This window comes from Pseudorca crassidens, chromosome 3 (genome assembly GCF_039906515.1).
Source record: "Pseudorca crassidens isolate mPseCra1 chromosome 3, mPseCra1.hap1, whole genome shotgun sequence".
NCBI classification, from domain to species: domain Eukaryota; kingdom Metazoa; phylum Chordata; class Mammalia; order Artiodactyla; family Delphinidae; genus Pseudorca; species Pseudorca crassidens.
Genome location: NC_090298.1, coordinates 95,081,828 through 95,099,771, shown reverse-complemented (window position 1 = coordinate 95,099,771; position 17,944 = coordinate 95,081,828). Strand labels below are relative to the sequence as shown.

General features: G+C 34.4%; 1 protein-coding gene across 8 annotated transcripts in view; it reads right to left on the bottom strand.

The window, feature by feature from the left end:
* AP3S1 (adaptor related protein complex 3 subunit sigma 1) overlaps positions 1 to 17,944 on the bottom strand; it is a 74,962-nt gene that overhangs the window by 33,417 nt on the left and 23,601 nt on the right. For 7 of the 8 annotated variants that reach the window (XR_010942068.1, XM_067731475.1, XM_067731473.1 and 4 more), the window contains exons 2-3: positions 17,008 to 17,099; positions 13,553 to 13,664 (exon numbers count right to left, since the gene is read on the bottom strand). The exons of the other annotated variant lie outside the window; for it this stretch is intronic. Coding sequence is in view for 6 of the 7 variants with exons in the window: in XM_067731475.1 (XP_067587576.1) it covers positions 13,553 to 13,664; positions 17,008 to 17,099 (204 nt within the window). In the remaining variant the exon portion in view is untranslated. The remainder of the gene's footprint in view (positions 1 to 13,552; positions 13,665 to 17,007; positions 17,100 to 17,944) is intronic. 8 annotated transcript variants of the gene reach the window in all.

Here is a 17,944-nt window from a genome sequence, read left to right as displayed (position 1 = left end):
TTCTGTCCTTCAGTAAATTTTTACTGAAGTATAACATATGTACAGAAAAGTACACAACACTGTTCGTAGGAATGTAAATTGGCGCAGCCACTGTGTAAAACAGTATGGAGGTTTCTCAAAAAACTAAAAACAGAACTACCATATCATCCAGCAATTCCACTCCTGGGTATACAGCTGAAGAAAAAAAAAAAACACTAACTTGAAAAGATGCATGTACCCCAATTTTCATAGCAGCATTATTTACAGCTGCCAAGATATGGAAGCAACCTCAGTGTCCATCAACAGATGAATGGATAAAGGCGTAGTACACACACACACACACACACACACACACACACAGAGGAATACTACTCAACCATGAAAAAGAATGAAATTTTGCCAGTTCCAACAACATGGAGGGTATTATGCATAGAGGAATAAGTCAGAGAGAAAGACAAATACTGTCTGTTGTCACCTTCATGTGGAATCTAAAAAATAAAACAAACGAATGACTATAACAAAACAGAAACAGACTCACAGATATAGATAAACTAGTGGTTACCAGTGGGAAGAGGGGAGGGGGAGGGGAAAGATAGGAGTAGGGGATTAAGAGGTACAAACAACTATGTATAAAATTAATAAGCTACAAGGATATATTATACAGCACAGGGAATATAGCCAATATTTTATAATAACTTTAAATGGAGTATAGTCTATAAAAATTGTGAATCACTATGTTGTACACCTGAAACCAATGTAATATTGTAAGCCAAGTGTACCTCAATAATAAAAAAAAGTACACAAATCATAACAATGTACAACCTGATGAATTTTCACAAAGTAAGTATACCTGTGTAACCAGCACTTAATATTCAGGTGTTAGACTATTACCAGCACTCTAGAAGCCCGCTCATACTCCATTAGGCAACTATCAACATCAAGGGTAACTACCCTGCTTTCTAACATTAAAGATATATTTTGTCTATTTCTGAACTACTATTGACCCTTGAACAATCTGAGCTTGAGCTGTGTGGGTCCAATGCTGCGCGCATGCTTAGAAACAAGTTTTTTTCAATAAATATAGTACTATACTACCCATGGTTGGCTGAATCCAGAGATGCGGAACCCACAGATACAGAAGGCCAGCTGTAAGGGACTTAAGCATCCACGGATTCTGGTCATAGCAGGTCCTGTAACCAATTCCCAGCAGATACCAACTACCATACCAAGGGACAACCATGTATTTAAATGGAATCATACAGTATGGAACCATATGAGTGGCTTCTTCTATTCATTGATTTGTTTGTGAGATTTATTTATTTTGTTACATAATATTAGTATAACAGTTCATTCATTCTTGTTGTTATACAGTGTGCTATTGCAGAAATATACCACAATGTATTTATCTATTCCCCGGTTGACAGAAATTCGGGTCCGGCATGGGGCCATTACAATTAGTACTGATACTTATTCTTATATAAGTCTTTTAGTGAACATACATACACATATCTACTGAATGTATACCTAGAGTAGAATCACTGGGCCATGGAGCAGATAGGTTTTCAAAGTGATTTTCAATAGATTTTCAAAGCAATTATAAAACTTTACAATCCAGGGACTTCCTTGGCAGTCCAGCGGTTAAGACTCCACGCTTCCAATGCAGGGGGTGCGGGTTTGATCCCTCTCAGGGTACTAAGATCCCACAAGCCGTGTGGCACAGCCATTAAAAAAAAAAAAAATTTACAATCCAAATCATAGTATATGGGAGTTCCCATAGTGCCACATCCTTGTCAGCCCTGTATGTTGTCAATCTTTTAATTTTAGTTATTCTTATGGGTGTGTGGTGGTCTGTCATTGTGATATTCATTTGTATTTCCCTGAAGCCTAAAGAGATGGACCACCATTTCATATTTACCATTTTGATATCCTTTTTCATGATGTCTATTCAAGACTTCTGCTCATTTTTCTGTTCAAGACTTCTGCTCATTACCTGTCTTTTTCTTATTGATGTATAGAAATTCTTTACATAGCTAGATACAGTCCTGTCATACACACATATTACAGATGTCTTTTCCTACTCTGACTTGCCTTTTCATTCTCCTAATAATGTTCTCAGAAGAACAGAAGCTTTAAATTTCAATATAGTCCAACTTATCAGCTTTTTTCCTTTATGGTTAATCTTTTTTTTGGTCTAATTTAAGAAATTTTTGCCTATAGCAAGGTCAGGAAGATATTCTCCCAGAAGAAAACAAAAGCTTCATGGTTTCATTTTTCATGTTTGGACCAAATCTATCTGGAATTAATTTTCGTATGTGGTGCGAGGTGGTCTTTCTTAATTTAAAATTATTACTAAACTTACTATTCAGAATAAAGTTTCCAGTATGGCTTTATTTTTTCATGTTTACTTTTTCCAGATCCACTGGTTTGATTACCCATATTCTGTAGCCATTCTTTCTTAACCATCAGAAGATGACTATCTTGGTGAAAATGCTGTCTGAATAGTTTCCCTTCACTTATGTATTACTTATGAAGGATCAGTGGAACCCACTGAACATAGACTATATCTGACAAAGAGAGAAAAAAATTTCTTGGTAGCATTGAATGTGCCACTGGTGAACTATAGTGTGCAAAAAATATGAGCTGTCTATAGAGGCAGTATAGCAAAGCAGTGAGGAAACCACAAAGACCTGACTTCAAATTCCTCCTTAGCTACTACCTAGCTATGTGAGCCTAACCGTCACTTAACTCCTCCAAATATCAGAACTATAAAATAGTTATACAACTATCTACCTTTCTGGATTATCTTAAAGATTTAGTTAAATAATTTAGATAAAGTGCTGAACACTGCCCAAAACACATCAACTAAACAAAAGCCAGTACTATTTACCTGGCTGTTCAAAACATATGATTACAAAATTAAAACAGAAAGAGAAAATTCTAATTCTACTAATAAACACTGATATAAAAGCAAGGTAACTACATACTGTGGTGTCCAAGTTTTTGGGATTTGCTTACTAACTTAGAAAGAAAAAAGGTTGTCAATATTTAAAACAGAACAATACCAAGTATGAAAAATGTAAATACTTTAAAAAAAAAAAGTGCCCTGCAGCAAAATATCATTACAACTATATGTTCTTAACTTAGGGAAAGAATTCTTAAGATTTAAGGCATTCAAATGCTAAGTTTGGATGAAAACTTAAAAACCCACTTCAAAAAACTCTCCATTAATTTTCTTTTGAGTTAGCAAGAATTACTTAACGTAATTAGAATCTAGAGCCCCAAGGTAGATATACACTGCTGATTCGTTACATGGACAAGGTCAATACAAAACTAATAATCTACAAACTGAAGTTAAGAAATTAAGAAAAACAAATTAATGGGCCTTGGGGGTTCTAGCCAGGACAACCAAAAAATAATAAAACTGCTGTTGCATTATATTTCACACAGAGAAAGATAAAAAGACTAAAAAACTAGAAGTAACATGGTACATGGCACCCTCTTGTGTTTTATTTTTAAATGATAAAAGTTTAAAGTCAATTTCAATATAACTGTTATCTACTAAGTAGCTACTCATTAATCTCTGGCCTTGGGAATTCAAAGGCTGGTGGAAGAAAAATTACTTTCAATTTATTAAAAATAATATTTTAAGTTTTCCTTCATTTTAATAATTACATAGTTTTCCAAAAGTAAATATAAAAGATAGAGATATTCAGAAAAATGCCATATCCACATATAAACAGAGTCTCCCTTCCCTGTGCCCTTCTATCAACAAAACTTCCTTGTGTTTCCTTTATCTTTAATTACAAATTTATATGCCTGGATCACAAAGGGTAACAGGAATCTATTCCAAAGCAGCTTAGTACTTAAGAGTACTTAGTACTCTACTAAAATTCCAGCTTCGCCTCTGACTATGAAATCTAGGGCAAGTTATTTAATTCTAAGCCTCATTTGGGTATAATAATAGTGCCTATGCCATAGAGTTGTTTTAGTGATTAAATAATAAATATAAATGGCTTAGAACAGTAGTATCTCACCAAAAAAAGTACTCAATATATTTTAGCTAGTATTATGATACTATACACAGATGCAAAAATAAAAATGTGCACTAGATAAAATAAATGCCACAAAAATATCCTTAAGCAATATCACTTATTTGGCAGACTCTCCTTTAGAGTTTCTAGGGGAAAAAAATATATTTTTTTCTGGGTTTGGGGAATTCTGTTAAATTTCAGGAGGAATTGCTCTTACTGTTTCTCATCTATAATATTAAATAAAATACATAAATGTTAAACTGACATGTTATAAGACAGGAAAAGTCTTAAGCCCAAGAATAGAAGGCATAAATTTAGGAATATGCCAAGAGATCTAAAAAAATTGTTTTTCAGTCAGCAGCAAGATGTTCTAGAGAGATACTGGCTTAGCTTAAGTAAGGAATCAAAAAATACGACTAAAAATGTACCAAGAAAGCTAGGGAACACAGACTGAACTTAAAATCAGATTAATTAGCTTTGAAGAACAACTATGAATACAGCACTGTTGCATATAATATTCAGAATCTTTAATGTATGGTGTTTAAGGTGTGTAAGTAGCACTCGGGCTAGCCTATGACTGGATTCTGAACTGGATTTCCACTAAACCTGACCTAGACACTAATATGCCAATGAGGACGGATATTTTTCTAACAGTAAAAATAGAGACATTTATTGTGCATTTATTATGTACCAGTTAATTTAAACATTAAACTCTTGACTTCAATATGAAAAAATTAAGAGTTGATGAAAGGACTATCTGTCTTCTATATTGATGTCATAATGATTCTTTAAGAGTTCTTAAAGAACTCAATGATTCATATTGTGTGATTTATTTCTTTCCATTTTTTTAAAAATTTAAAAGCTAACAATGATAATAGCACTTATTGAGTATACACTATTATGGCACTGTTATTGTTCCAAGTGCTTTAAATAGATTATTTTGTTTAATCCTTCACAGTAATCCCATAAGGCAGGTACTTTTTATCAACCATCTGCAGAAGAGTAAGTTAAAGTACAAAGTTAACTAACTACTAGCAGTTAGGTAGGAGAGTCCTCACTAAAATCCAGAAAGTCTCATGGCAGAACCCACACTCTTATTCACTAGAGATACTCCCTCCAACAACAACAAAAATCATCTTTTATTTTTAATGTAGTAAGAGGTGATTATTCAGAAAATTTAGAAAATACATAAAAGTGTAAAGCAAAAATTTTAACTGTCCATACTTTTATCACCCAAATTAACAACAGTATTGTGCAAAGACTTCTTGTACTATAGGAAATTTAATTACATTGTAGTCTCTCCATTAAAGTGACTTAATATGATTTGTATGTTGGATTTAGACATCTAAGGAAGAAGTAGGGTTTTGAATTTATAAGGCTAATATATCAAATATTAATTTAGAAAATGAAAGTAGCCTCTGCATTATTTCTTTTGGTGCACAGAAGCTACTCCAAGAACATTTAAAAAACTCATATTGACATCAATTGTTAGAACTCCATTTAAACTTCCAAGCAAAAGTTGATTTTTTTAATGGTATTTGGCCTTGAAAGATATTCTCTTGTGTATAATTGAATACGGTACAATTGGTATCTTGAACAGACTTAAAACAAAATAAAATGAATAAAAATCTTAGCTTTTCCTTACAGAATAGCAACTAATAAGTATAGAAATCATGATGGGAAAATCACTATTTGGCAAACACCACAATAATTCTTTCAGGCAGGAATCATCAACAGATGCTAAAAGTAATGACCAAATTATGATTAGAAAAAGGATATTTATATACTCAAAATTATTCCCCGTAAGATACTTCTAAGCACAAAGGGAAAATGGAAGTTTAAGTAGGTAAACCTGGCAGGCACCTCATTAACCAAGGAATCAGAATAAATACCACAAGTAACAGGGTAAAATGATATCATGTATCTCCTGAATATGATGCACTGAGAAGGACATAACATCACTTGTGATATTCGAAAATACATAATCCAAATTTAATCACTAAGAAACATCAAATCCAAACTGAGGAATACTCTACAAAATAGCTGGCTACGGGCTTCCCTGGTGGCGCAGTGGTTGAGAGTCCGCCTGCCAATGCAAGGGACACGGGTTCGTGCCCCGGTCCGGGAGGATCCCACATGCCGCGGAGCGGCTGGGCCCGTGAGCCATGGCCGCTGAGCCTGCACGTCCGGAGCCTGTGCTCCACAACGGGAGAGGCCGCAGCAGTGAGAGGCCCGCGTACCGCAAAAAAATAATAATAATAATAATTGTCTAATACTCTTCAAAGGATCAAGGTAAGAAAGACATGAATGGAAGACAGATGAAGAACTATAACCGAGTAAAGGAAACTTAGGAGATAAGAAAACTAACACTCTATGTAACCTGAATTGAACTCTAAACAAGAAAAATTACATTAATGGGACAACTGGCAAATTTTAAATAAGATCTACAGATTAGATAATAGTATTCTATCAATGTAAATTTCCTGATTTTAATTACCTACTTGAGGTTATGGAAGATGTTAAATTTGAGGAATCTGGATGAATATACAGTATGCAAAAATTCTTTGCATTATATTTGCCACTTTTCTAAGTCTGAAATAATTTCAATGTGAAAAGTTTTTTTTTAATTTTTAAAGAAAAAAATTTTTGAAAAACCAAGCTCAAAAGGAACTCTTCTCCTCTATATCCAATTGCTCCCTGAAACCTACTATTCTACACTGAGAAATAAGGAATTCACTGTAAACCAAAGAAAAATACCAACATAACCTGAGTTTTTCACTCTCTCAAACCTACTTTGAAGGGGAAAAAAATAAATTTTAAGTTACTTCTAGCTCCAAAATTCTGACTTTAAGTACTTGAGTTCAAAAATACTTTCTTCACCACTATAAAGTAAGTAATAACAATGTGTCTGCTATCTTCTAGGCCCTGTGCTGACTGCTTTATATACATTAGCTCCAATTCTTATAACAATGCTGGCAAGGTAGGTATGAATATCAACATTTACAGACAAGAAAATTGAGGATGAATAAGACTAAGTAATTTGCTCAAAGATATAGAACTGTTAGATGACATAGCCAATATTTAAACCCATACCACCTAACTTCAAACACAATAACGCCTCCCAAGAGGACTGCTGAGAGGTCAAAAGAACATGTAAATTAGAATGGTAAGTATCATCAAATTGTTACCTGGGTTTATCATTAAGAAGCAGCAATGTAAATAACTGAAAAGTGAATTATTACATTTCCAATGACTGTAAATCAGACTTTTCAACAATGAAAATAAGATAGGAAAAGGATTTTAAGAATGCTGAATCAGGCTTCCCTGGTGGCGCCGTGGTTAAGAAGCCACCTGCCAATGCAGGGGACATGGGTTCGAGCCCTGGTCCAGGAAGATCCCACATGCTGCAGAGCAACTAAGCCCGTGCGCCACAACTACTGAGCCTGCGCTCTAGAGCCCAGGAGCCACAACTACTGAGCCCGTGTGCCACAACTACTGAAGCCTGCGTGCCTAGAGCTCGTGCTCTGCAACAAGAGAAGCCACAGCAATGAGAAGACCATGCACCGCAACGAAGAGTAGCCCCTGCTAGCCGCAACTAGAGAAAGCCCACACGCAGCAATGAAGACCCAATACAACCAAAAATAAATAAATAAAATAAATTAATTAAAAAAAAAGAATGCTGAATCACTCTAACAGTGTCCAATTCATATTGTTTATAGAACTATTTTTTGGTTTCTTACATATGTAAGAAACAAATATTATTAAAAACAGAAGTTTTTAATACTCTGGTAACACAGTATGGTGTAGTAAACACCATAGAATTTTCCTAAAATGATCCTGGGCATTCACTCTGGATTGCCTGGAAAATAAACAAATTGAGCCAGGGCTCTCTCTTTCTCCAGCAGGAGGAACTGCACCAGAACTCATCTCTCCATGGGACCAGGGGTTTATCCCACTCAATCCTCCAATAGGTGAGCTGCAACTTCCCACAGTTCTCAAGAGCTGGTCAGGGAGTTTTCCCAGGCAACTCTTAAAGACACGTGGCACCTAAACGTGTATAGCTCAAAGCTTAAGTAATGTATACGCCACCCCACTGACAAGGATGCTTTCAATGAGCCTACTCTTGTAATAAAAGAAAACAATGATGTGGAGTGGGAGGGGTGAGGCCTCTATTGGCAAATTATTCTATGTTTAGTAGTATCTAAATCAGCGCAGCTTCCTATGAGATAGTGGGAAGATCAGGGGATCTTTCTTAAGTATTCTCGGCTTACAAGTTTCCTCAATTAAGCCTATTCTTATCACATAATTCTATCACAATGCAGAATTCCTTCAAAGCCATCAAAGAACATATAGGATAAATAGATTCACAAATTCTTGTAAAAATGAAAAAGAAAAATAAAAGGACTTCTTTACCCAATTCAGTTTGTGTACTAATGAAATTATACGCCTTCCTTATAAAATACATGCTTTAACGATAATGTTAGCTAAAAACCACTGACTACTTCAGGTCAGTCATTTAGCGACAGGCTTCACATACACCATCTTTTTTTAATGCTTTCACATGTTCTATAAGTTGGTATTGTTATTATTACCTCCACTTTGCAGATGAACAAAATCAGGGTCAAAGAGGTTAAATAACTTGCCCAAAGTTATATAGCCAGTACAGAGAAGGGCCTGAATGGTTTTAACCACTACTACTTTGCTTTAATTCACTGATATTTCTAACAACTCATGAGGTCTATAGGCAGCATACTGAAACAGGCATACTTTACAGGTGAAAAATGCAAGGTCTATTAACATTAAATGACTTGCTCAGTATCATACTAAATTAACACTAATAGCAATAAGTGAAATAACTTCACAAAACTCAGTCTAACGCTCAGTACTGTAGTACTGACAAATGCTATATACATAACAGTTCTAATTTATATACATATTCTAACACCATGGTCAAAACATATCTTTCTAAACCTAAAGATAAGTTTAGTTGTTAGTCCTCAATTTTTTCCTAACTATAACTGAACAAGGCTGATGCTGATATAATTGCTACATGTGATACAGAAAACTGCTACAAAATTTGGAATTATCTAGTGAACTTTTATGCCTCCATATCAGCGTGGCAACTAACTTAATTGAGGGCAATATGACTGCTTATAAATAACTCAAACAACCAACATTAATATTTAATTAACTTCTATTCTCACTCTGTAAATATTTTAACACTTCCAATGACAACATGCTATAACAGAAAGGACTTCAAAAAAGGCTAGCTATCAACTCTGAAACTAGCTTATATTGTAATCAATATCACATTAAAATAGTACACACCAGAAACAAAAAAAGATCACCTTTTTTTTCCCAACTAACAAAGAATTAAAAGAAAACAAAACAGAAGCTGATTATTCAACCTGGTGACATACTAGTATAATTCCCACATGGAATTTACTAAGAATTCCTTCTCTCAGATTTTATATAAGGTAAAAAGTCAAATCTGGGATAATACATACATACCTTAGAAACACAAAACCTTTGCATAAAAATATAAGCTTCTAATGATCATTTGAATTATATCATTTTTATTGTTCAAAAAACAAAAATGATAAAATTCAAAAATAAAAAAAATTCAAAAAAGTTTTTAAAAAGTTTTAATTCTGGATGATAGGAATATAGGTATTTATTGTTTTATCCTTTGTGTTTTTCTGTATTTTAAACAGTTCTAGAAATGTAAATAAAAGTAAAATACAAACATTCAAAAAAAAAAAATGAAACTGTGTTTAGTTATCACATGTTGATGTTTACTAAGTTTTCTTGACCCATTCCCTAAAGAAAATACAAAACCAAGAGGCTTTGGTCTAAACTCTCTTGATTTATAATTTTCCACTTTTATTATATTTCTCAAAACTAGAGGATGGACAAAGCAAGAAAACCAGTTCTAAGTAAACTCTGAATAGCTGTTTCATGAAACAGAAGCAGAAACAATAAGCTACTCCCTTCCATCTTTGTTCACTCAACCAATGTTTTTAAAGTGCCTGACTTATGCATGCTCAGCACTCCCTCTTAAGTATTTAATGATCTGTAATAACCACCAGGGAAAGACAGCAACTACAGAACTTCCAACATGTTCAAGGTAGTGACAGAATTCATCCTTGTAAGGTAAATTACAGAAAGTTTCTTTTTTTGTGACATGATAGATCAACATGTAATAACTCAATGGGATCTTCTTATAAAAACTGTTCAAGCCTACGTTAGAAACGGGACGATAAGAAAATCCTCCTGAAATTCTTTTTTCTGTATCTTATTTAATATCAAGACAAATTACCAACATTTCAAATAATAATGGCTAAAAACTTTTGCAAAACACAAGACATAGTTTCCATTTTCCACAAATACATGATAGAATTTACTTCAGATATGATGTAGGATATTTGTTTTTTGACAACTCCCCATATAATTCCCTTCTAAGATATAACAACCATGCTATCATAACCATTAAGACCAGCAACAGCATCAAAATAATAATCGATGAGGGGAGAACAATCTAGGTAGAAAGATCAGCAAGTACAAAGGCTCTGAGGTAAAAGCATGCTGGTATATCTGAGGAACAAGGAGGCCAGTGTCGATGGAGCACAGGGGAAAAGAGTAGAAAATGAAGTAAGATAAGTAGTAGGGTTCGGCAAGGGGAGTCAGATCATGTGAGGCCTCATGGGTCATTTATAAGGAATTTGGCTTTTACTCTTAGTGAGACGGGAAGCCACTGAAGAACTCAAAATGGAAAAGTATAAAATGTAACATATTTGAATAGTATCACTCCGGCTGTTTTACTGAGAAAAGACAAAAAGGAAAGGACAGTGGAAGCAGGAAGACCAGTCAGAAAACTACTGACATAGTCCAGGCAAGAGCTGATGGTGGCATGGACCCATGTGGAGGCAGTGCAGAGAGCAGTAAGTGGATTCTGCATAATCAACAGGATTTGCCAAAGAAGAAGACATAAGGGAGATCAAGAAACTAAAATGAAGCAACTAAAATAGTAGGATGCAAACCAGGTATCCTAGAAGCCAAGTGAAGATATTTCATGAAGAAGAGAGTAATAAACAATCTTAATCAAATAAAGGAGGACTGATGAGAACCTTTGGATTCAGCAACAGTAAAGCTGAAAAACCTGATTAGAATGTGTTCAGGAAAGAATGGGAGAAGAAAAGTTTGAGACATTGCATACAGAAAGTGTTTTGCTATAAAGAGAGGGAAAGAAATGAGGCAGTGGCTGGAGAAGGAAGTAGGGACAGAATTTTTTTTTTTTAAGATGGAAGAACATATTAACATATTATAGACTAGTGGGAATGATCTAGAAGAGAGGAAAAAATGATACTGAAGAGAGAAAAATGCTAGAGCAATGAGGAAGAAGTAAACTAGTATATAAGTGGGTGAGTTGGCCTTAGCTAAGAGCAAAGTTCATTCATCTCTTATAGAAGAGAGTACAAGGACACAGATAACAGAGTCTGTAGAAGTTCCCTTCTGATTGCCTAGTGAACTTGGAAGCTACATGTTAGAAGTGCTACAGGTTTGAGAGGGGAGGAGAATGTATCAGCAGTTGTCTAGGAGTGTGGGAGAGTGAAATGACCAGGGAAATATAATGTGATTACTGGGTAGCATTAAGGAATCACTGAGGTCAGAGATCATGAATTTAAAGTGAGGCCAGCATGTATGGTTATCTTTTTTTTCTCTACGTATGTTCAGATGTGTGGATTCAGGCAAAGAGCTGAGTATATACAAGCCTATGATTATCATGATTGACCACGGAGTTTAAGCTGGGCAAGGAGAGTAAGACATCAGGAGGATCAGGGACAGTGAGAAGATAGATTTAAAAGACAGAAGGTCCCAAAGACACACTGAAAAGATATAAGGAACACAAGAAGAAAATACAGGATTCTGGATATAAACATGTCTATTTTTCTAAAGCTGCCATTTATCTATTAATAAACATTGAACAGTTCAAAAATGTACAACTATACCTAGAAAACTGTCAATAAAAATTTTTATCCTCAAAAAAAAAAACCAACAAAAAAAGGGACTGAAGGTCCCAATGGGCTCAAAGAACTGTTGGAGTAACAGTAATTGTGATAAGAAAAGATAAGAGATGGTAGCAGAGAGTGGAAACTGTGAAATTAAGATGATGGAGAGACTTAAGTCTGGATAAAGACATGGTCTAGAAATGAACAGTGAAGTGGGGTAATGGGCAAAATTCATTGGAGAAGAATTCCAGTTTGAAGATACCAGTGTACTGAATGAACTATCCACATGAACGTTGAAATAACCAAGAATTATAACACAAGTAGTACTGGAGTGAATGTCAGTGAACTAAGAACTGAAATCTGTTAGGAGACAATTCTCCATAGGTGTTCCATTCCTGCACACCATGTGAACAGAGGTACTGACTGCCTTTATTGTGGATTATCTTTTCAAGCAAGCTCGTATAGCCAACAGCCCTGGAAAATAGATAGTGTTTCCCTCCAAAGCAAAGGGTAAGTTTATCTATACTTTGCTTGGAAGACATTCTCTTCCTCCAGGACATGGGCAGATATGCTTCGTGTCCGTTATAAAAGATTCCAGTTCACTAAGCTTGGGCTTCCTCTCCTATATCTCAATCTACTGTGTGTGCAGGTCTTACCTACACCTTATCAAGTCACACTTTAGGAACTGGGACTTGAGTAACCAGTGTAAGCAAATGCTGTCACTTTGACTACTGCTTTGGCTGTCAGAAATAAAGTCCTTTGTTTCTGGCCCCGAAATCTCCCATCTTCTGTCAGCATCCATGAAACTGTGGTAGTTAAACTTGTTAGCTTGCAGGTAGAGTAAAATCTCAGACCACTGAAAGTTTTTGACAAAATCTCCAATGAATAGGGAGTGGGAATGAGAGATTACTGCAACCGGATTGGTAGAAGTAGGTATAGTTTGAGAACATGAGATAAAGTCTGGAGATGTTTTAGAAGATAAAAAGGTCTTGAAAATGTAATGAGAAGCAAAGAGAACACCCTCCAGACTCAATGGCATGAAGAAAGCGAAAGAGAAGACTGCTACTGCTTGCGAGGGTGGCAGGTAGTTTCATCAGGGAAGCCAGATTTAACCTACAGCAAAAAAGGTGAAGATAATATTAACAGAAGAGGTTGAAGATAAGGAGAAATTTGCTGATGACTGACCTTGAGTTCCAGGGCCATTATGAAAGATTTTCAGGAGATAGAAAGGGGTGGGTTTGGGGGTTAGATCTGGATACATATGGTAAAAGACCTATGAGTGTTGGGGTTTTTGTGTGACTTACATGAACAGGAAAAAAGGGCATGAGGAAATTAGCTGCAGTTAGTCTTAATTAGATTAAATGACTCTGTGCTACATCCCTCATCCCTCTTTTATCCACCCAACATCTACTATGGAACACTTATTTCTTACCAAACAAAACATCATTTTAGAAAATTTAGAACACAGAAGTTTTAAAAAATTGAAATGCCAAAATTGTTGTTTAATACAGTAAGAGGCAAGTGTTAACTTACTTGAATTAGATCTAAAATGCCAAGTTCACTTTCTGAAGAATCCACACAGAAGACAAAATATAATGTTGCATAATGTCTATAAATCAGTTTGTTGTCAGATCCTCCAATTAATCTAAATGACAAAACAAAACAATTGGAATGTTATAGCTATAAAATAAAAAACATTTTCATTAGTTCAAGAAAACTGACAATTTGTTTAAAACCTTCTACAAAAAGAAAGGTAACATTTAATGACACAGCATTCAAGTGAACTAGATGGTTGTTTTCTTCAGAGAAGTCAAGTAAAAGATGCCGATGCTTAATATTAGTTCATTCATTCATTCAATTATTTACTGAGTACTTACTATGTGCCAGGTACTGAAAGTGGGTAAGGAGCAATAAACAAACAAAGAAAATATTATCAGAGTGGAAGGGACTACTTAGAGAATCAAAAGAGGATGATGCCACATTGATGGGTTTGCTACTTCCTATTGGGTGTTAAAAGAGTTGATGTTTAGGCTGAGATCTAATGATAAGGAACGTGCCATGAAAAAATTTAGAGAAGAGCATTTCAGGCAAAGGTAAACTAATAAAAAGGCAATTTCATCAAGAACGAAATATCTGTGTTCAAGAAAGAAAAAGAAGGCCTGCGATCAATGAAAGATTAGTAAGCAATTAGGTCAGAGAAGTAGGCAGAAATGAGATCATAGGGCATTTTTAAAAGCTTACTAGATTTAACTCCATAGGTCACAGTAAGTTACACAGCTTAACACTGATTATCAACTAGGAAAAAAAAAATGACATTTCTTCTTAAGTTTTGGACATATTTACCATCAAGATCTTCTCCAAAAACACATTTTGTTTTGGAATATAAATGCAAGAAAACTGAGCTAAGAGATACTCAATCCTTTTGCCAAATATTTTTATTTATGTTGACTGGAATTTCAGCATTTTAAAAATAATAATTCAGGGATCATTACAAACACCTTTTATTTTTCTAAATACAGTTTAACTGTTCCATAGTTACGTTTACAACAATTCATTCACCTTCTCAAAAGACCCTTTAACACTAATGAAACATAAAAAAATCAAGGCTAAGTGTAATCAGAGCTAACTGAACATTCAAACAAGACAAAGGAAAATAACACCTATTTCTTTTTTTTTTTTTTTTTGGCTGTGCTGGGCAGCATGCGGGATCTTAGTTCCCGATCAGGGATCAAATCCATGCCCCCGGCCGTGGAAGCATGGAGTCTTAACCACTGGACTGCCAGGGAAGTCCCTATTTGTCACTCAATAAAAGTAATACTAAATTCACAAGTTTTGTAGAAACAACTTCTCTACATACACACTCATTATTTTTTATTACTTTATATCCTCTAATACCAAAAGTGAAAATGATCTTTGACAAGAATTAAAAACTCCTACTATCTAGAAAAGGTATGCAATTTAAAAATATGTACAAGCACTTTAAAGATTCTCTGAGTTGTATTTATAGACTATCGTTGCAACTGTTCCTTAAAAGGGACAAAAGCAGCAATAGCAGACTTTACTTCATCCTGAATCTGCAATTTAGTGATTATCTTAAATTTTTGTTTGGATCTGCTTTAAAAGAAGATCAAATTTTTGAAAACTGTAAGTTTCAAAATGGCAATTAGGGCTTCCCTGGTGGCACAGTGGTTGAGAGTCCGCCTGCTGATGCAGGGACACGGGTTCGTGCCCCGGTCCGGGAAGATCCCACATGCCGCGGAGCGACTAGGCCCGTGAGCCATGGCTGCTGAGCCTGCGTGTCCGGAGCCTGTGCTCCACAACAGGAGAGGCCACAGCAGTGAGAGGCCCGCATATCGCAAAAAAAAAAAAGGCAATTAAAGTTATTAAAAGAAAACAAAATATTAATATGAGTACACGTTTTGTTATAATTTCATCTTTATACTATAGTACAAAACTGATACAAATTCTTGTATAGAATGCAATACACGACATAAAAGCTACAGAATTTTAGAAATCCTTAGTCCAAATATCTTATTTAACATAAGAAGAGAAAACTGAGGTACACAGAATTTAAGTGACCTAACCAAGAAAACCAGCTTGCTAGTAACAAAACTAGGACTAAACCAGATGTGTAGCCTCATCTCTGATGCAATATTTGCTTTCTACTTTTTGTAAGGTTGGAAAAGAATAATTACAAACTCAAGTCATACTTCCTAGTTCAAACAGTGCCCTGGTTAGACCAATCAATTTCTTGCACTGTGCTGGGTGATTAATTTCCTGTGAGGTTAGAAGATTAAGGAGCTGAGATAAAGGAAAATGATGGTAATGGCAAACACAACTCAACTACAATTTAAGAGAGATAAGTAAAGTACAATTAAAATACAAAAACAGAAAGCAAGTACATCTGTCTCAACTATTAAATTGGAGGCCTCGAGTTAACAGCAAAATTTACAAATCATAGGTGTGTATTTGCAAATTTAAGAGAGTATGACATAACCTTTCAAGAAATGCAAGTAAACTTTCTACATGATAAAAAGTAATTTATAGTCAGGTAAGAATGAATTCTGTATTATGAAAACTGTTTTCCATAATATGCATCATACACCTTAAAAATACAGAAAAGTGTAGGTTTCTCAGACTAATCTCTGATTATTCATAATGAGGTTCAGCTAAAGTTTAGTTTTTGAATTGTCACTGAGGAAATATCTTGTTAAGAAATTAAACATATAAACACGGGAAGGAATGTTTATGAAACTATATGAGAACAAATTAGTTTCATGAAACCCATTAATTTAAAACTATTTACAATAGTTGGCAAACTAATCATAAGCAATTTTTATTTACTCATTTTAAAAATAGAAAAGTCTTAGCTGAATTCGAATCTGTCTATCTAGACACACACATATATTTGAAAAGCAGACGTCAGAATTGATCATAATATAAAATAAAGGGTGCTATCTAAATTCTTAGGAAAACAGGTCCATTCACCCTAAGGAGTACTCTGTAGCCATTAAAAAGAATGAGTTTGCTTTAGATGGGTTTATATGCAGAGTTTTTCAAAGTATAAGTGCAAACAAGCAACACGAAAACCAGCATACATGTGTGATCCCGTAAGTAAAAATTTTTAAGGTTATACTTTTATATGTTAGTGCAAAATTAATTTTCTAGAAGGATACACAAGAAACTGGGAAGAAGGACTAAAGCTGGAGGAGGAAGACTTGGTCTACAATTTATACTTCCATGTAATGTTTGAATTTTTGCCATATGAATGTATTACCTTTATATAAAATGCCTTTATAAATCTTTAAAAGAAAAAGATTAAATATCTTCAAAAAATTATTTAAGTTAGATTTATAGTTAACATAAATGGTAGTTAATTCCCCCAATCCAATTAATCAAATTAGGAAATTTTAAGATAAAACGATTAAACAGTATATATTTTATTCATATAGTCAAAGATTAGAAATGTCCATGAAATGCTTACTTACAATCCTCCTTCTAGGAAATTACAAACATTTTCATCTCTCTTAGATACCAAATGGAATGTCTCCCTGATGATTTGCTGTTGTGTATCTTCACTCTGAGAAAGAATAATTCATATATGTTAGGATCTAATTTCTAGGTTTAACAGCATTATAAGAATTAAAAAAATAAAAGGTAGTAGTATCTGTCTGGGAAATTCATCTAAGAGCGCAGTCCTTGGAGAACTAACCTATCATACCTTAAAAGAAACAAAACCCAACATTTTTAAATTAAAAACAAAAAATCAGCACTTTATAGTTTACCACTTCACTAAAACTTATTTCTCAGCTTCAGAAACCAACAAGAAAAATATCAGACACATGAATTGTAGACACTAGTAAAAGGGACACTAGATATTAACTAGTCAAAGCCCGTTGTTTTACAAATGAGTAAACTGAAATAAAGAGATGAAGTTATAAATAATTTACGTAGCTAATCTATATTTTAATGGAAGAAAGTACAGAAGTTTGGAGCTTCCAATTAAGTAAGTTTAACTAAATGCAAATTGAAGTAAGAGTCTATCCATCTTACTCATTTTTATATAAGCACTGCCTAAAACCAAGAATTGATTCACTAATATTTATTAAATTCACCAAGCAATTCATATCCCAGTAAAAAAGAGTCAGCTTCTCAAACACTGCAATAGAAAACTGGGCAAAATCATGAACAAGAATTTCACAGGAAAGAAAATATGATGGTCCATAAACAAATAAAAAGATGGTAAACCTCATTAGTAATGAAGTGAAACACAAGTTAAAGTAACAATGAGATAACTCCACATGTACCATATTAGCAAAAATGTAAAATTATGACACTACCAAATGTTGACAAAGATGTGGAGTCAAAGCAACTCATCCTACCAGTGGGAAGGTAAGTGGTATAACCACTTGGGCAAAAAGTTTT